Source organism: Artemia franciscana, chromosome 7 (genome assembly GCF_032884065.1).
Source record: "Artemia franciscana chromosome 7, ASM3288406v1, whole genome shotgun sequence".
NCBI lineage: Eukaryota > Metazoa > Arthropoda > Branchiopoda > Anostraca > Artemiidae > Artemia > Artemia franciscana.
The window spans coordinates 44,893,606-44,913,875 of NC_088869.1; the positions used below are offsets into that span (position 1 = coordinate 44,893,606).

At 34.5% G+C, this 20,270-nt stretch overlaps 1 protein-coding gene across 1 annotated transcript in view; it reads right to left on the bottom strand.

The window, feature by feature from the left end:
• The window catches only part of LOC136028653 (uncharacterized), a 157,064-nt gene that overhangs the window by 106,340 nt on the left and 30,454 nt on the right, over nt 1-20,270 (bottom strand). The window contains 4 exon segments of the mRNA XM_065706478.1: nt 3,107-3,273; nt 6,419-6,519; nt 9,789-9,924; nt 19,315-19,394. Coding sequence (XP_065562550.1) covers nt 3,107-3,273; nt 6,419-6,519; nt 9,789-9,924; nt 19,315-19,394 — 484 coding nt within the window.

A 20,270-nucleotide genomic window follows, 5' to 3' on the forward strand; every position in this document is an offset into this window, starting at 1 on the left:
CAGTTTAGTAAAGGTTACACATTGACATGAAAACGAGCTTTTGCTACTGATGAAAAAATTAAGACCCTAAGACCTCTAACAAACAGAGAATATCCCAAATGTGGAGAGACCACGAGCCCACACTGTCAATATAGATAATTCAAGCGCTTATGAATAAAAGATATTTTCGTTAAGAACCGTGTCAAGAGTTTCGATTAGCTATTTTAGATTTTTACTAAAATTAGGTCTTCTGCACCCTGGGCAGTGCTCTTTTGGCTCTAAAATCGGGGTAGAAGCTTAGTAATATGTGACCCGGAGGCAGGTAAATTCGGGATAGCAGCATGTGAATTCTAGTACCCTAGAAAATCCAATAAAATGGGTTTCAATCTGATAATATTTATAATTGGGTTATGAAGTGTTTGGGCGACGTTTTCCCCGAATTTTTGCTTGGTTATAGCAACCATTAATACTTCGCAGCAAGTAATTTTTTATCTTATGGCTTTACATTTCTAGATCATGGGAGGAGGCGCTGAGATATAACATAAACAAACTATTTGTTACCTATTTTAATTGGTTTCATTGTCGACTTAAGTTTCCTTACCAAAACGGTTTTGGGAAGTAATCATCCCGTCGGTAACAGAATTAGGTACACGAGCAACAGAATTAGCCATTGACGTATCCAGTCTCAGATATCTTTAAATTTATCTGTTGCCGAAACTAGAAAGCTGAAGTCCCAACTTTCGATCCTTACATGCCCGCACCGAATTCAGTTTTAGCCAAGGTTTTTAAAATATCTTAAATCATTGGCTATCTATGAATTTCGTTCGAAAGTGATGAGCTGTATTATGACTATATTGAGACCGAACTAATGTTATTTTATTCTTGAATAAATTCACAGAAGAAATAATTGATAGCTCATCAGGGAAGTCAGTTCAAAGAGCATTGGATTCAAGAAGATCAAACATACTATATACAAAAATTGTCACTCATCTCCCAATAAGCTGTAATAAAAAACCGAAAAGAATGGTCTTCCACCAGCCTGCCACCCCCAGTAGGACATATTTATGCCTCCATCAAAAACAATAGCAAAGAATTTGCCACATCATAGCCACATTTTCTTTTATTTGATTATGCAAATCTAAATTCTTGTTAAAACGATTTGCCACAGCCATTTAGGGAGCTTTTAGGAATAAAAAAAACATCCATGCAAAGCTGACACTGAATACCGGCATTCTCTAAGGCTCCATTTTACCAAGAGCTTAGAGCTTATTGAAGTTGAATCACAGTATTTTAGAACAAAAAAGATCTAGTTTTCTGTTTTTTTTTTAAACCTTAATAATGCATTAAAGATGCAAAAGCAACTTTTACCTGTATATCTACACATGCTGATACATCTTGTCTTTCTTTCAATTTTCTGTATGATCTTTCGTTTTCTCCATGTTTAGGATTGCCCAGAATATAGCAGAAAAAAAAAAATCGAATATGACACAACAGGTTTTCAATTGAAAGCAGTGAGCGTTACTTTTGAATGATCGTGTGATGGAAGGACTGTCAAAGAATTTAACTTGTATTTGCTTATGTACTTCAGGATGTTTGTGAGCGGATTTTAGTATAGATCCAGTGAATTTGGCTTCAGAAAAAAAAATACTGTTCAGCAGTAAAATGTTCTGAAGTTCAGATTTTTATTTTTAAACATCTTTATTATATGATAAAGATTGAATTAAATGATTTTTGTCTTTAAAGTATGCCCTGGTGAAATCATAAGTTAAAAACTGAACACTTCCTCGTATTAATGAAAGGATTTCAATAAGTCTAAAAATAGGGCTTTGTCAAATTGGTTTCTCAAAGGCTTTTCACAACGGTTTCCGCCCAGCAAAAGTGAGACAGTAATGGTGTTCAAAGTCAGAGGTGCCATTTGGGGGGGGGTCAGGGGTGGGCAAATGCCCACCCTAGATTTTCCATCTGGAAAATCTGGGGGGCAAGCTTCCACCACAAAGGGCCCTTTGCCGGCCATAATAATCCATTATGTCCAACATAATCCATTCTGTCCAATTTATTTGAAATTACTGCACGCCTATTAACCAAAGAGCGTAATTACTTGACGACCCTTGGGGTAATAACGCTATTTACTATTAATTATTGTAAACTTTGAAAGTAGGTAAGATACATAATAAAATTCTCGAGCTCTGTCAAATGCTCATTTCCTAGATGATTACCTGACACGAAGTGAGTCGGGGGGGGGGGGGGCAAGATGGAGTTTATGCCCACCCCAATATTTGGCCCAAATGGCGCCTCTGTTCAAAGTTATACCTGGGGGTTAATCCTCAGGATATATGAAGCGTCAACTATAGTGCATGAAAGATACCTTTGGGGGAATCAGAGGTGGGAGAAAAGAGTTCTTTTGCTATTACTATTTCTGAGGATCAAGTGCCAGTCACTGCAAATGGTTAGAGAGTTACGACTAACTCTCCTTTCTCTTTTGAGGGATCAGTGTTGCCTATCAAGGATGGACTGAAGTAGGTGGATTGGGCTCCTGGGGCGGAGAAGAACAATGGTAGGTACCTGGACACTACGAAGGGAAGTTCTTTGAAAAAGGGAGAAAAAGAGATAGCAAAGCACTATCTAAAAAAACACACCCGAGGTGGCATCAGCAGCTACTGGCTTTATATTGACTTTTTTTTAAGTGATGAGACAATGGCCCTCTGTAGACTAAGCCTCAACTTTGATACAAAACAGAAAGATAATAATAGCAATAATAATAAGTAATAATAATAATTAATGATCGTAAAAATATCAAAAGACTCGTTCAATGGCATAATGGAACATAGGGCATAAGATAGGACATCTCCAGTAGAATATACAACCAAATTTCAGGTCCTCATGAACTTCATAAAGAGACCTTTTAATCCCATATTGTACCGGTCTTAAACTTTATGCTGAACTGAGAGCAAAAATAATGGAGCATTTCAGAAGAGTATAGCTACTTTTGCCTGCCATGAACTTGCTGCTGGATCTAAATATGAGAGTTCAGAAGCATATCTAATAATCAGTCTCCTGAATCTACAAAACTTTGATACCACCTCTAAATATATTTCTTCGCATAGACCAACATTATTAATGTTCTTACTATGGAGTTGATTTTCCTTGTCTGTTTCGTAAGCCTCAATAATTTCCGCTGCTCTCTTCTCGTTATATAAAGGATATAAAATTTCATTCAATCTTGGATCTCTCTGCTTCTCATTTAGAAAGTCGATAAAGGCCATCAAACTAATGAATTCGGACTTTCCTCTCGTACTGAAAATAATCAAGTTAATTAAAAAGCAGCAAGATAAAAAATAGAAATACAATATGAGAGGATTGTGGTTGTAGTTAAGACTGACTTATGCAGTGTTTAGGCTATAGATCAATAGCCTTTTTATCTGAAGAAGAAAAGATTTTTTAGAACTGTAAGAAATCCAGTGAAGAGCCGCAGTTAGGGTGCAAAATATTATCCACAAAAGTGTGGGCATCATTGGTTTTGTAACCATATATTTAAGTTGGAAATATCTAATGAAAGTTGAATATCAAATAAAATACTGAACTAAACCGGTAATTTATCATAAACGTTTTGTCTAGTTTAATTAGATCGAGACATGATGAGAAAATTATGTCAAAATCATTAACATTTGGGCCCAGCAGCACAAAATCTTTTGTAAAAAAGCCTTAAAAAGTTAAGCAAAGTTCCTTGTGTTTCCAACTTACCACCAAACAAGTAGCTTTCGACAACCTGTGACTGCTCGACAATATGTCATACTGCTCGGTAGAACTAGTAATACGTGTCCTCAAGCCATTTTCTATCATTTTTGACCCGGCAGATCACAAGTCTAAATTTTCAAACAGCAATAATTTTCATGGATTACACACCAAATTTTCTCGGAAATTAATCACTATCAAAACCTGAAAACACGTTTGTGAAGAGAAGCTTTATAGTGTTTTCTCTACTGTTTTGAGGCTCATTTGGATTCAGGGCTGCCAAATTTTTTTTAAGGAGTGTGTCATATTTTTTCCGAAAATGTGCTTTTTGTGTCATCTCAGATTCCATAATGTGTCACAAAATGTGTCATATTTTATTGCAACAAGTGGTATCATATTTAATTGTTAAATCTTTATTTAGAGTTTTGAATATGTAATCTTTTCCAAATCAGTCCAAAAAGGAGTAAACCTAACCTTATCCTATTATCTTGGGATCATGACCTTTTTGTGACGTCATGAAAGAAATAGAAACATTCAATTAAATTAATGTTACACACTATGAATTTGCGTCTGGGTGGCCAACGAGGCAAGTTTACATTTATAAAAGCTCTAGGGACAATCAATTCCGACAGCAAATTGAAAATAGACTTTTCGTATGACGTCGTAATCGTAATCGGCTCTATACGTAATTGATTTTATTGGCTAAGCTTTTTATTAAATCAATATGTAAGCCATTCAACAAGCTTCAATCTAGTATTTTTGTCATATTTTTGGTGCCTTTTTAGGCCAGATGGATTATTCTGAAGGAAAGACATCTCTGGAATTTTGTAATCTTGTTCGAGGTTGGATACCCCTCCTGTACTCCTAGAAATGGGATTTGCTGCTTATGCATACAGCTCTGGTAAACTGCATGCTGTTTAATTTTTACTATTAAGTACGTACCAGTTGGCTACATCAAATAATCAATCAAAAAGTATTCAGTGTGCATTTTGATTTAAAATTTCCGCCTATGGCTGTTTTTTTCGCGTGGTTTAAATTTTAGATACGGTAATGAAATCTGTCCTTTATTCTGCGCTGTTTGTGTACTACTGCCACCGTTAGGCAGCGCTATTCCCTTCCATTAATTTGTAGCTTTTCTGGAGGTAGAAAATTGAATTTTTACTTTTCTTTTATTACCATTTAAAAATCAAGACTAGGATGACAAAAATATGTCATTTTTTTTTGAAAAATGTGTCATTTTTTTGAAAAATGTTTCATTTTTGTCAATTGTGTCATTTTTTATTGAAAAATGTGTCATTTTCGTCGATTGTGTCATCATTTCGTCTGAATGTGTCATTGTGTCACGCAACATCAAATTGTGTCATTTTGACACAAAATGTGTCAAATTGGCAGCCATGTTTGGATTGTTGAATATCTAAACGCAGAGCAGAGAAAAGTTTCTCAAGTCTCACATTTTGACGACAAGAGAGGAGTATGTGAGTTCCGAGCCGCAGGTTACCAGCCACTTGTCTAGGTAAATATAGGAATTATAGTTGCAGGAAAAATCTACGATAAATTTCATTCTGTGTTTTTGGATCCATTCAGCTGACAATGAGCGAGTGTAATTCCCAAACCCTTATGGGAACGTCTATGGAGTGTTTGAAGAGGTACGTTATTGAGAAATAAATATAATTCATGAAAATATTTATATTTTAGGAAACTAAATTTTTAACCAACATAAATAGTAGGATAAGTCCTGGAGAACATATAAAAAATAAATAGTATAATTAGTTCTACTATGGTCCAAGCTCACTTTTATGAAGATTGCAGAAGTTGAACTAAATGACAAGTGTTTTCGTTTTTATTTTTTCTTATTTGTGTTTAGCTTTGTAATTGAATTGGTCGAACCCGAAATTGAAGATCTTTTTGAACTTATTCGTGCTTAAAAAAAGAATTACAAAATAATCTTTTTTGGATACTTGTTTGCGTATTTGCTTGTCAGTGCTATGGCAAAGAATTAAAATTTTGAAATTAAAAAAGGGAAATTTTTTGTAAAGACCATTGAAAGCGTAAGCAAAGATTGCAAACAAAACAAGAACTGAAAATTGGAGGAGAGAAGGAGGCAAGAACCATTTTTTTTCTGATATTGATTCATTGAAATAAAGCAAATAACTAACCCTCCCTTTTCTCACGAAAATTTTACCTTTTTTGTATATTATTTAGTGATTAATTGAAAGGCAAGTCAAACAACATCCGTGGTTAAAAGGCTACTAAAAAGCACTTTTTAAGATTTTTTATTCTTCTTAGTTTTTTAACCAAAATACAAAACGGAATCTTGTGGCTGAAGGGACATATTAAAATGAAAGTTTAGTAATGATGAAATTTCAGCCCTTAAACAAAGCATTCAAACATTCACTGGAAACTTTATCAGTTCACTAAGCCAAATAAAGACATTCCTGTAGTGATTTTTGGCAAAAGAAAAAAAAAGAATTTGGAGTTTGGGAAGGAAAATCGATTTTACAATTTCTTTTCTTTTTTTTTAGAAAGGATAAGGTGTTGCTACTGTAATCTGTTGTAATTTATTCACATTTTGATTTTGAGCAACTATCGACCGTTCCAGAAATCTACAGTTACGCAGAAATTTAACAGCTAAGAACCCCTTTAAGAAGAAGAGAAAATCGATCGATTTAACCCCTTCCAGCTCTCCAAATTATTTCTAGCTACTTACATTGATTGAAAAAGCTCTTCAATGTCGTTTCTCGGGCAGATTTTGTGGTAAAGCTTGTAGAATTTCTCGAAGGTAAATGCATCCTTTTCAATAACATCGTTCTAAAATTTAAATACATAAAATTAAATTATGACAGTTATACTGCCATATTATTATAAATCGAGGACTGTAGGTATAGGCCTAATACTAATTCCCGCAGCTCTTTCTCTTCTAATCTCAAGCCTAACTGCGTATTGCTGTAATCAATAAAATACTCATAAATTACTAAATATTAAGCAAACGGTCTACTTTCACTAGTTCTTTCTAGTAATCTTGATTATTATGGGGATTTAATTTTATTTTTCTTGATTTTTATCCAAATAAAATCCGCACTGATAAAAAAATCTTATTTTCAAAAAATAGCAAATAATACTGAAGTTTTTTAAGGATTTTGGGATGGAGGCAAGTTGTGTTGCTCATAACGGTATCAGTCTTGATTAGCCATGTGATATTCTTTCTTTTTTCTTGCTTTTTATGCTGTTGCTCATGGCATGATAAATAAAAAAAAACGTGTCTCAAAATATAAATTGCTAACAGTAAGTCGCAAACGGTGCTAGGGTCGTTATAAGGTTTAGGGGGTGATAGCCCGACTCTTGTTAGTGCTTGTTTCTCTTCGTTTTATGCCTGATTCGATTATTCATTTTAAATTCTGTTCGTTTTAGGAATTATTCACTTACCTACAGCAATATTTCTTATGTTTATGTATTGCGTGATTTTATTTAGTTTGTATTTGCTTTTGGTTTCATTTAATCATTTCATTTTAATTTATGTTAGTTAATAATTCATTTATTCACCTATAATAGCATCTGCTATTTTTAAGTATAATCCAATTATTTATTCAGTTTCTGTTAGCTTTGGGTTTCATTTATTCATCAATAGCAATTACTGGTTTTTTAAGTTTGAATTATTATCGAACTTCATTCCTACTTGTCTTAGGTGTTAATTTTGCTCCTTACTTTTCCTTGAAAACAATTTTGGAAAAGTTTTTTTTTAATTTATCCTAGACAAAAGGGAGTGCTTTGCAAGCCGAGAGACTGAATATGAAAAAAAAAAAATAGTAAGAATGCTGTAGTAAACACCATACGAGAAATCAGCCTACTTGACTTTTTTTTTTATACAAAGTGTACATAATATCCTACTTTGTCCTGATTTACAAAAATTAGCCATTGTTATGACTCCAAATCCCTGTAAAGAATGGTTTCATCCATTCAAATAATATCTCTCCCGGTCTTATTGTACCATATGTTCGATACAATTCCCGATGGAGGAAAACTAATTTTCTCAAAGTTGTGACCTATCTACATCGTTTTCAGAAGAAAAAAAAATTAGTGTACATCTTTGTAAGCGAGAGATAATTGTGTATTTATTTAATTTTTTTTTTCGAAAACCGCCCCGTATTTTTCTGGGAAATTTTTGTATACATCGGTATTGCAATAACATTGTCACACTTGTCAAACTTATGTGAAATTAAATGAAAAAAACAAGTTTTTTCAACTGAAAGTAAGGAGCGACATTAAAACTTAAAACGAACAGAAATTACTTCGTATATGAAAGGGGCTGCCTCCTCATCAACGCCCCGCTCTTTACGCTCAAGTTTGACTCTTTCTCTCAAGTCTTCTTTTTAAAACAGTAAAAAACTGTTTTACACAGACAACTTATTTTTATATATATAGATTTGGTGTAATATTCTATGACTTTTATGGGGTGTTTCCCCCTATTTTCTAAAACAACGCAAATTTTCTCAGGCTCGTAACTATTGATGCGTAAGACTAAACTTGATGAAACTTATATATTTAAAATCAGCATTAAAATGCAATTCTTTTGATGTAGCTATTTGTATCAAAATTCCATTTTTTAGAGTTTTGGTTTCTATTGAGCCGGGTCGCTCCTTACTACAGTTTGTTACCACGAACTGTTTGAAATTGAAGTTTTTCATGTATGGAGAGTTTATATTAAATTGCTTAAAGAGCGAAAAACTGGTGATTGCAAAAATATTTGTATGTATTTGAACAAGGGATTAAAAGAATTCGAAAATATAAAAAAAAACAAAAGTTTGAAGATTAGTAGATGTCATTATTTGAAATTGGACTTCCTTTAATAATAAAAAATATCTTTGAAAAGAAATATGTATGAAAAGACACATCAGTATGAAAAACATACCTAGAAGTAGACCCAAAAATCGAAAATTTGAAAGTGGTATAAATGATGATTTGTTGGAAGAAAAATCAGTTTTTGTCCCACCACCTGAACAATTAACAAACCTTCAACCTGAATCAGCATGTTAGACTAGACCAATTAGAGTAGCTAAAGCAAAGGGCATTGGCATTAAATTCACAATGGGTGAAAATCAACAATCTGGACCATTAAATGAAACAAGACCTAAAAAAAGACTCACAAAGGATAAAATGTCAGCCGTTGCTTACTAGATGTGGTGTAACACAAGGGTTTATTTTAGACTCGCTATTATTTTTTTATGTGTATGTTCTTTTTCTTCTCTTCAGCCATTTGTGAAATAGGATTTCAGACTATATGGAAAAAGAGATGAATGTCTCTCTCCATATGTTTGCTGATGATGCTCCAACGAAACGAATTGTAACAATTTATAACAAAAACGAAAGAAATGTTGGTTACTATATTGAAAAAAAAAAAAAACTATTCAGAGGATATTCATCTGGATGACTTGAAAAAAGATTGCAATTAATTATGATAAGTCTAATGTAGTATCTAAACCGGCTGGTAATTGTTATCCATGGATATCTTTAGCTGAAGCGGGTGCCCATTCAATGCAAAGGATGTCAAGTGTTCGATGTTTTGGTATTATTGCGGATGAATCACTCTCGTTTAAATGTCATATTCCGAGACTTTCAAACACATTAGCTTGAAATGTGGGACTTTTCCCCTCAATCCTTCACCCTGTTCAAGGCTTGAAAAATATTTCTACTAGAGTAAATGCCAATTAAAGCCATTCTGAATCGTGTTGGGAGGCTTATATTGAATCGTGGAGAATATTTCCAGTGGCTGTTTGCCGTAATTCTTTTTTGCTGCTGTTATGTATATTTATGTCAAAGGTAAGCCTAGTTCTTTTCTAGGTGTGTTAACATGTGTTAAAGAGGCTCAATCCTCTTTATAGATTTGTACTTAGTCTGAAGGAAACTCACTCTATATCAAATTCATGTTATCTACAGTTTAATTGATGTGTAAGAGGTGTAAATGAACCGAAATTATGGGAAATCCTTTTGTAATATCATTTATATTCCAGTTCTACTTTACTCAGTTCTTTTCCCAGCACTTTACTCAGTTTATTTCCAGTTCTACTTCAGTTTTACTTTACCTTCTCACTGGGCAATCCAAGTTCTTCAAGGCATTGATATACCAGCTTCTCTGTTTTCCCAGATGCAAAAGTCCTCGCAATAACCTTCACAGGGACTTTTCCAGAAATGTCAACTTGAAAGCATAGCCTCATCCAACTACGAAACAAAACACTTATGATTCACATAGATGGAAATCAGCACAAATTTTTTTTCAAATTTTGAGTTTAAAATACTATAAATGGTTCCGGGACTCAGGGTATCAACTAATAACAACTTTGAAACCAATAGATCGTCCTTTAATTTGCTTTGAACACAGTATTTAAGATCATTGTGTATCCTACCCAGTGAGTTCAAAAACATTTTAGCTAAAAACTTGTTTCGAATTTTTTTTAAGTTTTTAATTATTTCCTAATCCGTATAAAGTTGGAACCACTGTCATAGTCTAAGATAGGTCATTTAAAATACAAAGAGGAACCACTCATGCTGCTATGAAGGATGAATTTTTTTACAACGGCATAGCCTATAATAAATCTGTCTTTCAAGAATTGACCTTCAAAATACTTGAGTTAAAGCTCCAATTTTTAGTTGATTCTAATACATGATGCCTCCATGAAGGAAATAAAAAAATTCAATAGCTGTGTTATTTTTATCATGACTACAAGACATTAACATTCAAAATATTTGAATCACATCTTGATTTTGAAACTGAATTATCACCTTTTCATTGTGTACTTTACTAAACAAAAATCCAATAATTTAAAATAAAAACATCAAAAATAAAACTGGACCAAGCCGAGGCGGCGATCACCATCTTACAGTGGAGATGTACGTAAATATAATGCAAATCTGCACCCAAGCCAAGTGGGTAGGTGATGGGGGAAGTTTCGCCCGTGATTGTAACATTACGGTTAGGGCATGATACAAAACTACATACTAAGAGAAAAACAAACATAGAACATGCAAAAATACAGGCAGTAAAGGAGAATGAAAGCGGATAATACCTAATCTATTCATACAATTAGTAAAGTATATCGTGCAACTCATGAGAGTAATTCGAAAAGGCGAAAAAAGCAAGTAGGCTATAAGAAACAATAAATAGGACAGTAAAAGGCTAAAAGACAGAAAACAAAAGTTGGGTATATGTGCCAAGTATTTCGCGTTCACTCAACTTGTAAAATATAATGAGATACCTTAAGTTGTTTGGAAATGTCTTAAAGATACATATACCACGTGCTTGTAGATCGTTACTAACTTACCTTATTATTTATTTTTAGCCAGTAATTTTAGGAGTAAGATAGTAAGCTATTTTTAACTAGTCAGTCCTCAAGACGATACAAAATAGACATACAAGACAAATGGTTGCATACAATTAAAATAAATAAGAGAAGGAAGGTTTTTAAGAGGAAGGAGTAGCACTAATTTTAAGAATAAAGCTTGAAATTTTTTTAACAACGAAAGAGTGCTACCACAGTCGGTGTGAGCATCACGAAAAAGAAGCTTTGGTGTTTCTCATACTGATAAAGATAGTATATGTAAAATTGCTGTGTATATGTAAAATTGCAGGTGGTAAGATGAAGACTGACAGTCCTATATTAGGACTTTTGAGGACTTTTAAGGACCTTAGATGACATTTGAGGACAATAAATGGATTAAATATCTTCACGAGAGTTTTCACTTCAAATGGTGGGTCTAGTAGTAGCAATAGTAAAACAAAATGAAAAGAAAATTAGGAAAACAGTTAAACTCTTGAATAAAGACATTTCTCTTATTGAAAGTCAATGTATTTAACAAAAGGCTTACCTGTTTCAATGTATTTTTCTTTTTAACTACTTTTAAACAGAAAGCCAGGGTGGTCTAAAACAAATGTTTGTTGGCAGTAGGAGAAATCGGAACAGTATTGGCATTAATAGTAATCTCTGTTTGAAGATGCCAAAAAAGCTTAAAGGTGAGGGTAACACGAAATTTAATGCAATATAGAAGATTCTCTTAACTGTTTCATGAGATTGGTCGACGAACATGTGTTGTTACACTTATTTTTATTTGTTACTGCACGCAATCCTTCTTGCCAGATCTGAGAGCATGAAAATAGAAAATTTTACGATAGTTCTGGAAAATTAAATATTTGCTGAAGTTGAGTCTTAATTTTTTTTATAAACACTAAAAAAAAAAAAAAATCAAATGGCTTACGGATCTTATATTTATTAAATCCAAAAAATTATCGCCAGTTGAGCTCATATCCATGCCATATAAATATCATCATCAAAGAGAATGATTCTGGAGGAATGCATAATCCTCATGAAAAAGAATAAATAGGAGGTAATAAATAATCGTGTATTTGTTAGACATTATGTAAAAGTAAAATTACTTTTTACATAATACAGATAAATGTCATAGCAATGTCTCAGTATAAATTTAGACATAAATAAAAAAAGATGCAGAGATACTAAGTTTTATTTTATTAATTTTACCAAGTCCATTTCACTATGAATGTCGGGGGGAAGCAAAAATTGATATTCAAAAGGAAATCCTCTAAAGGAAATCTTCAAAAGGAAGTTTCTAGTCTGTAAAAAATTACAGACTCAATTCAGGCCCCTTTATAATCTATTGTTCTTTCTTTCATATTTTTCCTGCTAATGCGTCATTACTCAGTTGCTTAGTTTATTATCTTTAACTGATCCACCATTTCAAAGTTTACGTACGTTGATTAGAAAAAAGGAAATTTTCATTCCCCACAAGGAGCCTCAAAAAGTAGAATCTGCTTACTACTGTGACTTGTAGAAGAAACAAAATCAGAAACTTCCACTAATGTGCGAGGGCCTTTATGATGTCCTTGGACAGCTCCACACCTCTAAGACGTTACTATCACATTTAAGTATAAATGAATAAATGAAACCCAATACGAACAGAAGTTGTAACGAATAAGTTAGATGAGACCCAAAATAAATATTTATTGCAGAGAATAACTATATTAAACAATAAAATTATAGTTATTCCCAGTTCCATAGATTAATAAATGAAGTCCAAAGGGAACGGAAACTAAAATAAAGAATCAAGTCAGATTAGAAACAGAAAGGATCAGTAACAGGAAAATGGCTATTACCCTTAAACCCTCTAAATGTCAGAACACTGTTAGCATTTAAAAATGATTTGTATTTTGGGCAGAATATTTTTTGTGTTTTTTTGTGACAACAACAACAGTGGAACAACAAAAAAAATCCAAAGGGTATCCAATTTTTAGAAATAAGAGTGGTTACCCTTCAACTCTCTTTCAAACTCTATAAGGAGCTTGAGTGTCATTTATATTTTATTAAATACAATATGTATTTAAAACCATGTATGTACTTAAATATATGCTTAAGTGTGAAAAAACGTAAATAGAAGAAAATCACTACAAAAATCAAGATTACTAGAAGAGAAATAACGAAAACAAATGGATTCATGCTATTTCCAGAAAGGATCAGCATTTTCTACTCTTCAATGTTACAATTATAAATTGGGAATGCTAAAATTATATTTGTTTCCCAGTGATTGCTTAAAATATATTTGGTTTTCAGTAAAGCACAAATGATGCTTTGGCCTTTAAAAAGTTTATGGAGCCATAGCCGTATTCCTGTTTGTCGTAATTTCTCTTGGATTAAGATGTTCTTTTCAATATTCATTTTAATTTATGTTCGTTTTAGGATTCGTTTATTTATTCATAGTATCTACTATCCTCATGTTCTATGCGGTTATTATCTTCAATATCTGTTAATTATGAATTTCATTGTCTCATTCGTAGTAGTTTCTATTTCTTTTGGGGTTCATGTAATCAACCATTATAGTATGGTTACTATATATGTTCTCTCATTATATGTTCTCTCATTATACATTATAGTATCTCTTCAATATATGTTCCTTTTCAGTTTCTTAGTCATTTTTAGTAGTTTTATTGCGTCTTGGGTTTCAGACGCATGCTGTCAAGCAAACAGACTAACTTGAAATATTTAAAAAAATAAGGAAAAAATAGGGCTTAATTGTCAATCAAGCTATTTTATTATTGAACTTACAGCTTACATCCTTAAAAAATTCTGCAAATTTTCCTTTTTTTAACCAAATTTTCACTTATATATACATCCTGCAATCCACTGAGCACAAAGAACCAAGTTAGCACCCGTAAAGTCTTTGACATACGCAGAAGCATACAACATGGAAACAATTTATACAACGCTGGTAAAACACGATTTTGACTTACAATTTAAAAATATGTAAAGCCTAGAAATTCAAAAATGTATTTTGACTTCGGGCTTGGTATCCTCCTGCGTCATCCTGGGATGGCGTCATGCGAAAAATTAACAGAACATAGATGGTGGCATTCTCAGTTCTATGGCGTCATCGTGGCTATATCTTATATATATAAAAATAAGTTGTCTGTCTGTCTGTGGATCTGTGGATCAGGTGACGTCATGTTTCGGCTGACGTCATGAAATTAGTTGCCGTCATTTTTGCTTGAAGGTGACGTCATTCAAGTTATATAAGACATATGTTCGCGTAGAAATCTATTAATGTTTAAGTTTACAATGACTGATGAAGATGCTCAATGAGTCTATGCCAAAAAACTTGCTGCTGATAGAGAAAGTCAGAAAAGGAAGCGTGCCGAGGAACTACCAGAGCAACGCGAAAGCAGACTTGCTGCTAAAAGAGAAAGTGAAAAAAGAAGGCGTGCCGAGGAATCAAAAGACCAGCAGGGAAACAGGCTTGAGGCTGATAGAGAAAGAAAGAACAGAAAGCATGCCGAGGAACTACCAGAGCAACGCAGAAGCAGACTTACTGCTAAAAAAGAATGTGAAAAAAGAAGGCGTGCCGAGGAATTACAAGAACAGCAAGAAATCAGGCTTGCTGCTGAAAGAGAAAGTAAGAAAAGAAAGCGTGCCGAGGAATCACAAGAACAGCAAGAAATCAGGCTTGCTGCTGATAGAGAAAGTAAGAAAAGAAAGCGTACATTTAATGCACACATAAACGTTGAATACTGTAACTCCGTAAAGGCAATCAAATACATATGTAAATACGTCAACAAAGGCAGTGACATGGCAGTTTTTGGCTTGCAGTCCGAAATCAAAGATTTCGATGAAATCGTAGAATATCAGGCTGGAAGATACATAAGCAGTAATGAAGCTGTTTGGCGAATTCTTTCATTTCCGATACATGAACGTAGTCCAGCTGTTGTTCACTTAGCGGTACATTTACAGAATGGTCAACGTGTTTATTTCACGGAAACCAACGTGCAACAAAAAGTCCTGAATCCACCGGATACAACATTAACAGCTTTTTTTTCGCTTTGCAAAAATGATTCTTTTGCAAAAAAACTGCTGTATGCTGAAGTGCCTTCGTATTACACGTGGAATACTAAAAATAAAGTATTTGAACGTCGAAAACAGGGTAAGTCAGTCGACGGCCAACCTACCATCTTCAAAGATACCACGATAGGAAGACTCTACACCGTTCACCCCAATCAACATGAATGCTTCTTTCTACGCCTGCTTTTGGTGAATGTACCCGGTCCGACATCCTTTGAGTATTTGAGGACTGTAAATGGTACTATACATGACACTTACCGTAGTGCATGCCAAGCTCTGAATTTATTGGAGAATGACCAACACTGGGATAACTGCATCAATGACGCGTATGAAACGTCAACTCCAAGTCAAATTCGTGCATTGTTTGGCATCATTTTAACAACTTGCTCTCCATCAGCTCCTACAGAGTTATGGGAAAAATATAAGTCAAAAATGTCCGAAGATATACTTCATCGAAAACAGTTAGAGACGTCAGACATGACTTTTGATTTTACATCAGAAATTTATAACTACACTTTAGTTGTTATAGAAGATTTGTGCATAAGTATGGCAAACAAACCTCTTCAGGATTTGGGAATGCCTTCACCTAACCGTATCGCTGCTGTTTCGACATGTGTAGAATTGGATCGTGAACAAAGTTACAGTACGAGTGATCTATTGTCGTATGTACAAAATAACATTTCCAAGTTAACGTCGGAACAAAAAGACATTTATGATACGATAATGCATTGTGTCGATAACAACGTTGGAGAAATTTTCTTTTTGGATGCGCCAGGAGGTACTGGTAAAACGTTTGTGATAAAACTGATTCTGGCATCAATTCGATCTAAAAATGATATAGCGTTGGCAATTGCATCGTCCGGAATAGCCGCAACATTGCTGGTGAGGCTGTTCTTATTCCTCGCATTCCCATGATTCCAACAGATCTGCCTTTTCAATTTAAAAGATTGCAATTCCCAATTCGATTAGCATTTGCAATCACCATTAACAAAGCTCAAGGTCAATCACTAGAAAAATGTGGTATTGATCTTAATACTGATTGTTTTTCCCATGGACAATTGTACGTTGCATGTTCGAGGGTCGGTAAACCTGACAATCTATTTATATGCAGCGAGAATTGGACAGCGAAGAATGTTGTATATTCGCAAGTTTTACGCAGTTAATTTGTATTTCGGAACCAAATGAAGCGGTTAATTATCCATCTGAATTTTTAAATTCCATAGATCCTTCAGGGTGTCCACCACACCTGCTACAACTAAAAATAGGCGTACCAATAATACTTTTAAGAAATATCAACCCACCAAAGCTTTGCAATGGCACGCGACTTGCCGTAAAAAAAAACAATGGAAAACCTAATAGATGCCACAATCTTGACAGGGCCTTATGAGGGTGAGGCTGTTCTTATTCCTCGCATTCCCATGATTCCAACGGATCTGCTTTTTCAATTTAAAAGATTGCAATTCCCAATTCAATTAGCATTTGCAACCACCATCAACAAAGCTCAAGGGCAATCACTAGAAAAATGCGGTATAGATCTTAATACAGATTGCTTTACCAATGTACAATTGTATGTTGCATCTTTGAGGGTCGGTAAACCTGACAATCTATTTATACGCACAGACAATGGGACAGCGAAGACTGTTGTATATTCACAAGTTTTACGTAGTTAATTTGTATTGTATCTATCTATCTATCTATCTATATAAAAACGAGTTGTGTGTATGCATGTTTGTTTGTTTGTAAAAAGAGCGTTTGCATATGACGTCATTATTAGTACATACGGCTTTGTATATGGACAGACAATGGGAAAGCCAAGAATGTTGTATATTCGCAATTTTTACGTAGTTTGAAACACATATATAAATCTATCTATATTCACAGGTGGGACACAGGGACACAACTACAATGGCGCGTAACTAATACGGCGCGTAACTAATATGGCGCGTAACGACTTACGCGCGCGGGGGGGCTTGGGGGGCGCGAAGCGCCCCACCAACTAGGTGTTTGGGTGGCGCGAAGCGCCACCCCAACAGCTAGTATATATATATATATATATATATATATATATATATATATATATATATATATATATATATATATATATATATATATATATATATGTGTGTGTTTGTGTATATATATTTACACAGTCACACTCATGAGTTATTGTCAATTCATTATTTGTATCAGAATTTGTGATATTCTAAGGGAGCTATCAGCAGTAGTGAACTTGAGCTTGAGACGTCCATTTCTAACAACAGCGTATCGCTTGTTAGAGTCTCAAATTATATACAAAGGACATGGGGAAAACGGAATCATATTTGACAGTAGGGACTATAAGGGTTACTAAGAATCCTGATCATTCTGTTTCTCTGTCTCTTAAAGAAGAAGCAGTAAAATTAGAGAGTGGTTTTTGAAAAGATTACAAGATGGCTATTACTCCTATTCAAAATCAATCACTTGGTGTTTTTTATGAACATTGACGGGATAAAAAAGAGGATTTCCTCTCCAATGATGCTAAAACATGCATGATGGGAAAGTGATGCATAGTTTACGCTGCCAAGCACAACTTGCACAATTTGCCAAGCACAACTCTAAAGAAATTGCAGTCGCTAAACTGAGACACGCAACTCTGCATTCGTTAGATATTGATTACTGTAGCAACATTATTTGGTAAATCACTTCGAACTGGCAAAGTACCTGATAAGTGGAAATAGCAGATGCCCTAAATCAGTGGCAACGGGTCAAGACAGGATTCATAACCTAATGTTAAGAAAATATTTTTCGGTTGATATTGATTGCTGTAACAATATTATTTGGTAAATCAGTTGAAACTGGCAAAGTGCCTGATAAGTGGAAAATAGCTACAATAATTTGAATTTTAAAACCAGGAAAAGACCCAAAAGAAGTGGCATCCTATAAACCAATTTCACTCATGTATTGCCTTTACACGCAAATGAAATCTATGTATATAAAAATAAGTTGTTTGTCTGTGTGTCTGTCTACTGACGTCATGTTTGTGTGTCGACTGACGTCATGTTTGTCGACTGACGAAATTACAGATCGGGACAACGGGACACAAATGAAGACCGGGACACAGGGGATATAAATGACGACCGGGACACTCAAAGAGAAATTACAGACTGGGACACCGGGACACAAATAACGACCGGGACACAGGGAATATAAATAACGACCGGGACACAGGGACACAACTAAGACAGGGACGCCGGGGGGGCACAGGGGGGATATATAAAAGACGACCGGGACACAGGGAATGTTCAAGGGCAATCATTAGAATAATGTGGGATAGATCTGAATACGGATTTTTTTTTCCCATGGACAATTATATGTTGCATGTTCAAGGGTCGGTAAACCTGACAATCTATTTACATGCTCAGACAATGGGACAGCAAAGAATGTTGTATATTCGCAAGATATAAGTATATAAGGCTTCAACCGGGACACAGGGAATATAAATGGACACAGGGAATATAAATGACGACCGGGAAACTCAAAGAGAAATTATAGACTGGGACACGGGGACACAAATGACAACCAGGACACAGGAAATATAAATGACGACCGGGACACAGGGACACAACTACAACGGGGACACCGGGGGCACAGGGGGGATATATAAATGACGACGGGGACACAGGGAGTGTTTGATTAGCAATCACCATTTGCAAGTTTTATGTAATTAAAAACATATAAATATCTATCTATATTCACAGGTGGGACACAGGGATACAATTACAATGGCGCGTAACTAATATGGAGAACATTGCCTTCCGATCGAAAGCAGAAACAAGGTTCAGTGGAAAGAAAGGTCGGCTGCATAATTTCCGATATTCCACTGAAACATAGACTATAGAATTCCCTTTCAGCTCATATACCCAAGGCTCTGGTAGAATTACTAACAAAATCATCCTTTTTGGTCCCAGACAAAAATTATTGCTACTTTCTAGCAATTAGGTGAGACTGTTGGACTAGAAAAAAAAAACAGGAGTTACAAAGTGTTGATCCTACAATCCAATAAGTGGAAACTTTTCTCCTAACAAGATTTTGGTTTTTAGCCCTCCCTCCTACAGAGTCCCTCAAGGCCACCTCAGCTTCAGTCAATCTATAAACTTGCAATTTATTAACATGCATTAGGCAACTAGGAGGCCAGGCACATGCACACCACGATCCATTATTTCGACTTACTTACTGTTTTTTTAGTATCAAGCTTGGTGAAATATTGTAAGCTTTAACATTGTGTGTTATTGAGCGTAGACCATGAAGCCAATCCTATATAATGAAAAAAACAATCATATGTACACACACACAAACATATATACAGCTTCAAAAAATTAAATATGATCAATTGTTTGCATCGAGGAAATAGTATAGATCTAGCAGGTAGGAGATTATAATGCTCTAAATACATTGTTTAGTTTATACTTTGAAGATATGGTAATATTCTACTGTGTTCAATGTCGTCGTGCAGCAACAGTTCCGAGGAGTCTACTTATTTTTTAGAAAGTGTGAGAACACAACTCGTGGCTGCCATCATCCCCTAACTACAGGAGACTATGGACTTCGTAAGATTAATCTAAAAACATATCCAACGTTGATATTTCAAAAGTAGGAATAATAGTAATTTTTTCACTAAGAAATCAATTCTAAATTTCAATAACACTTACTATGAGATCGCATTTTTGTATTCTTTTTACGAGGTCATCATTACCGTAGCAACAGTAATAGCCATGGTACTTGACATACTTCCTCTTGAAAATCCCCCCATGGAAAATTCCCCCCATATATGACACTGAGCAGCCAAAGAGCAATTATGGAAAAAGAATAATGAAAAAAGAAGTAATTTTTGGAATATTTTGCTAATATTGCAAAATTGGCAGAAAACGGGGTGTAGAATATCCTAAGAAAATTATTTTTACATTTTCACTTTATTGTAATCTTTTTTATGTGCTTCTGGGGGTTGAGTTGTCATAGCAGGGTCAGATAAAGGTTAAAAATTGGGGTCTGGGAGCAATACGAATCTCGGAGGCAAACTTAATAAACATTTGGAAGTTTTTGAACAAAACAGCTATCTGAAAATTCATTATTGGGGTTGGAGGAGAGCCAGATACCCCAAAAAAAATCATTAAAGGCTGATGATCTACTAGC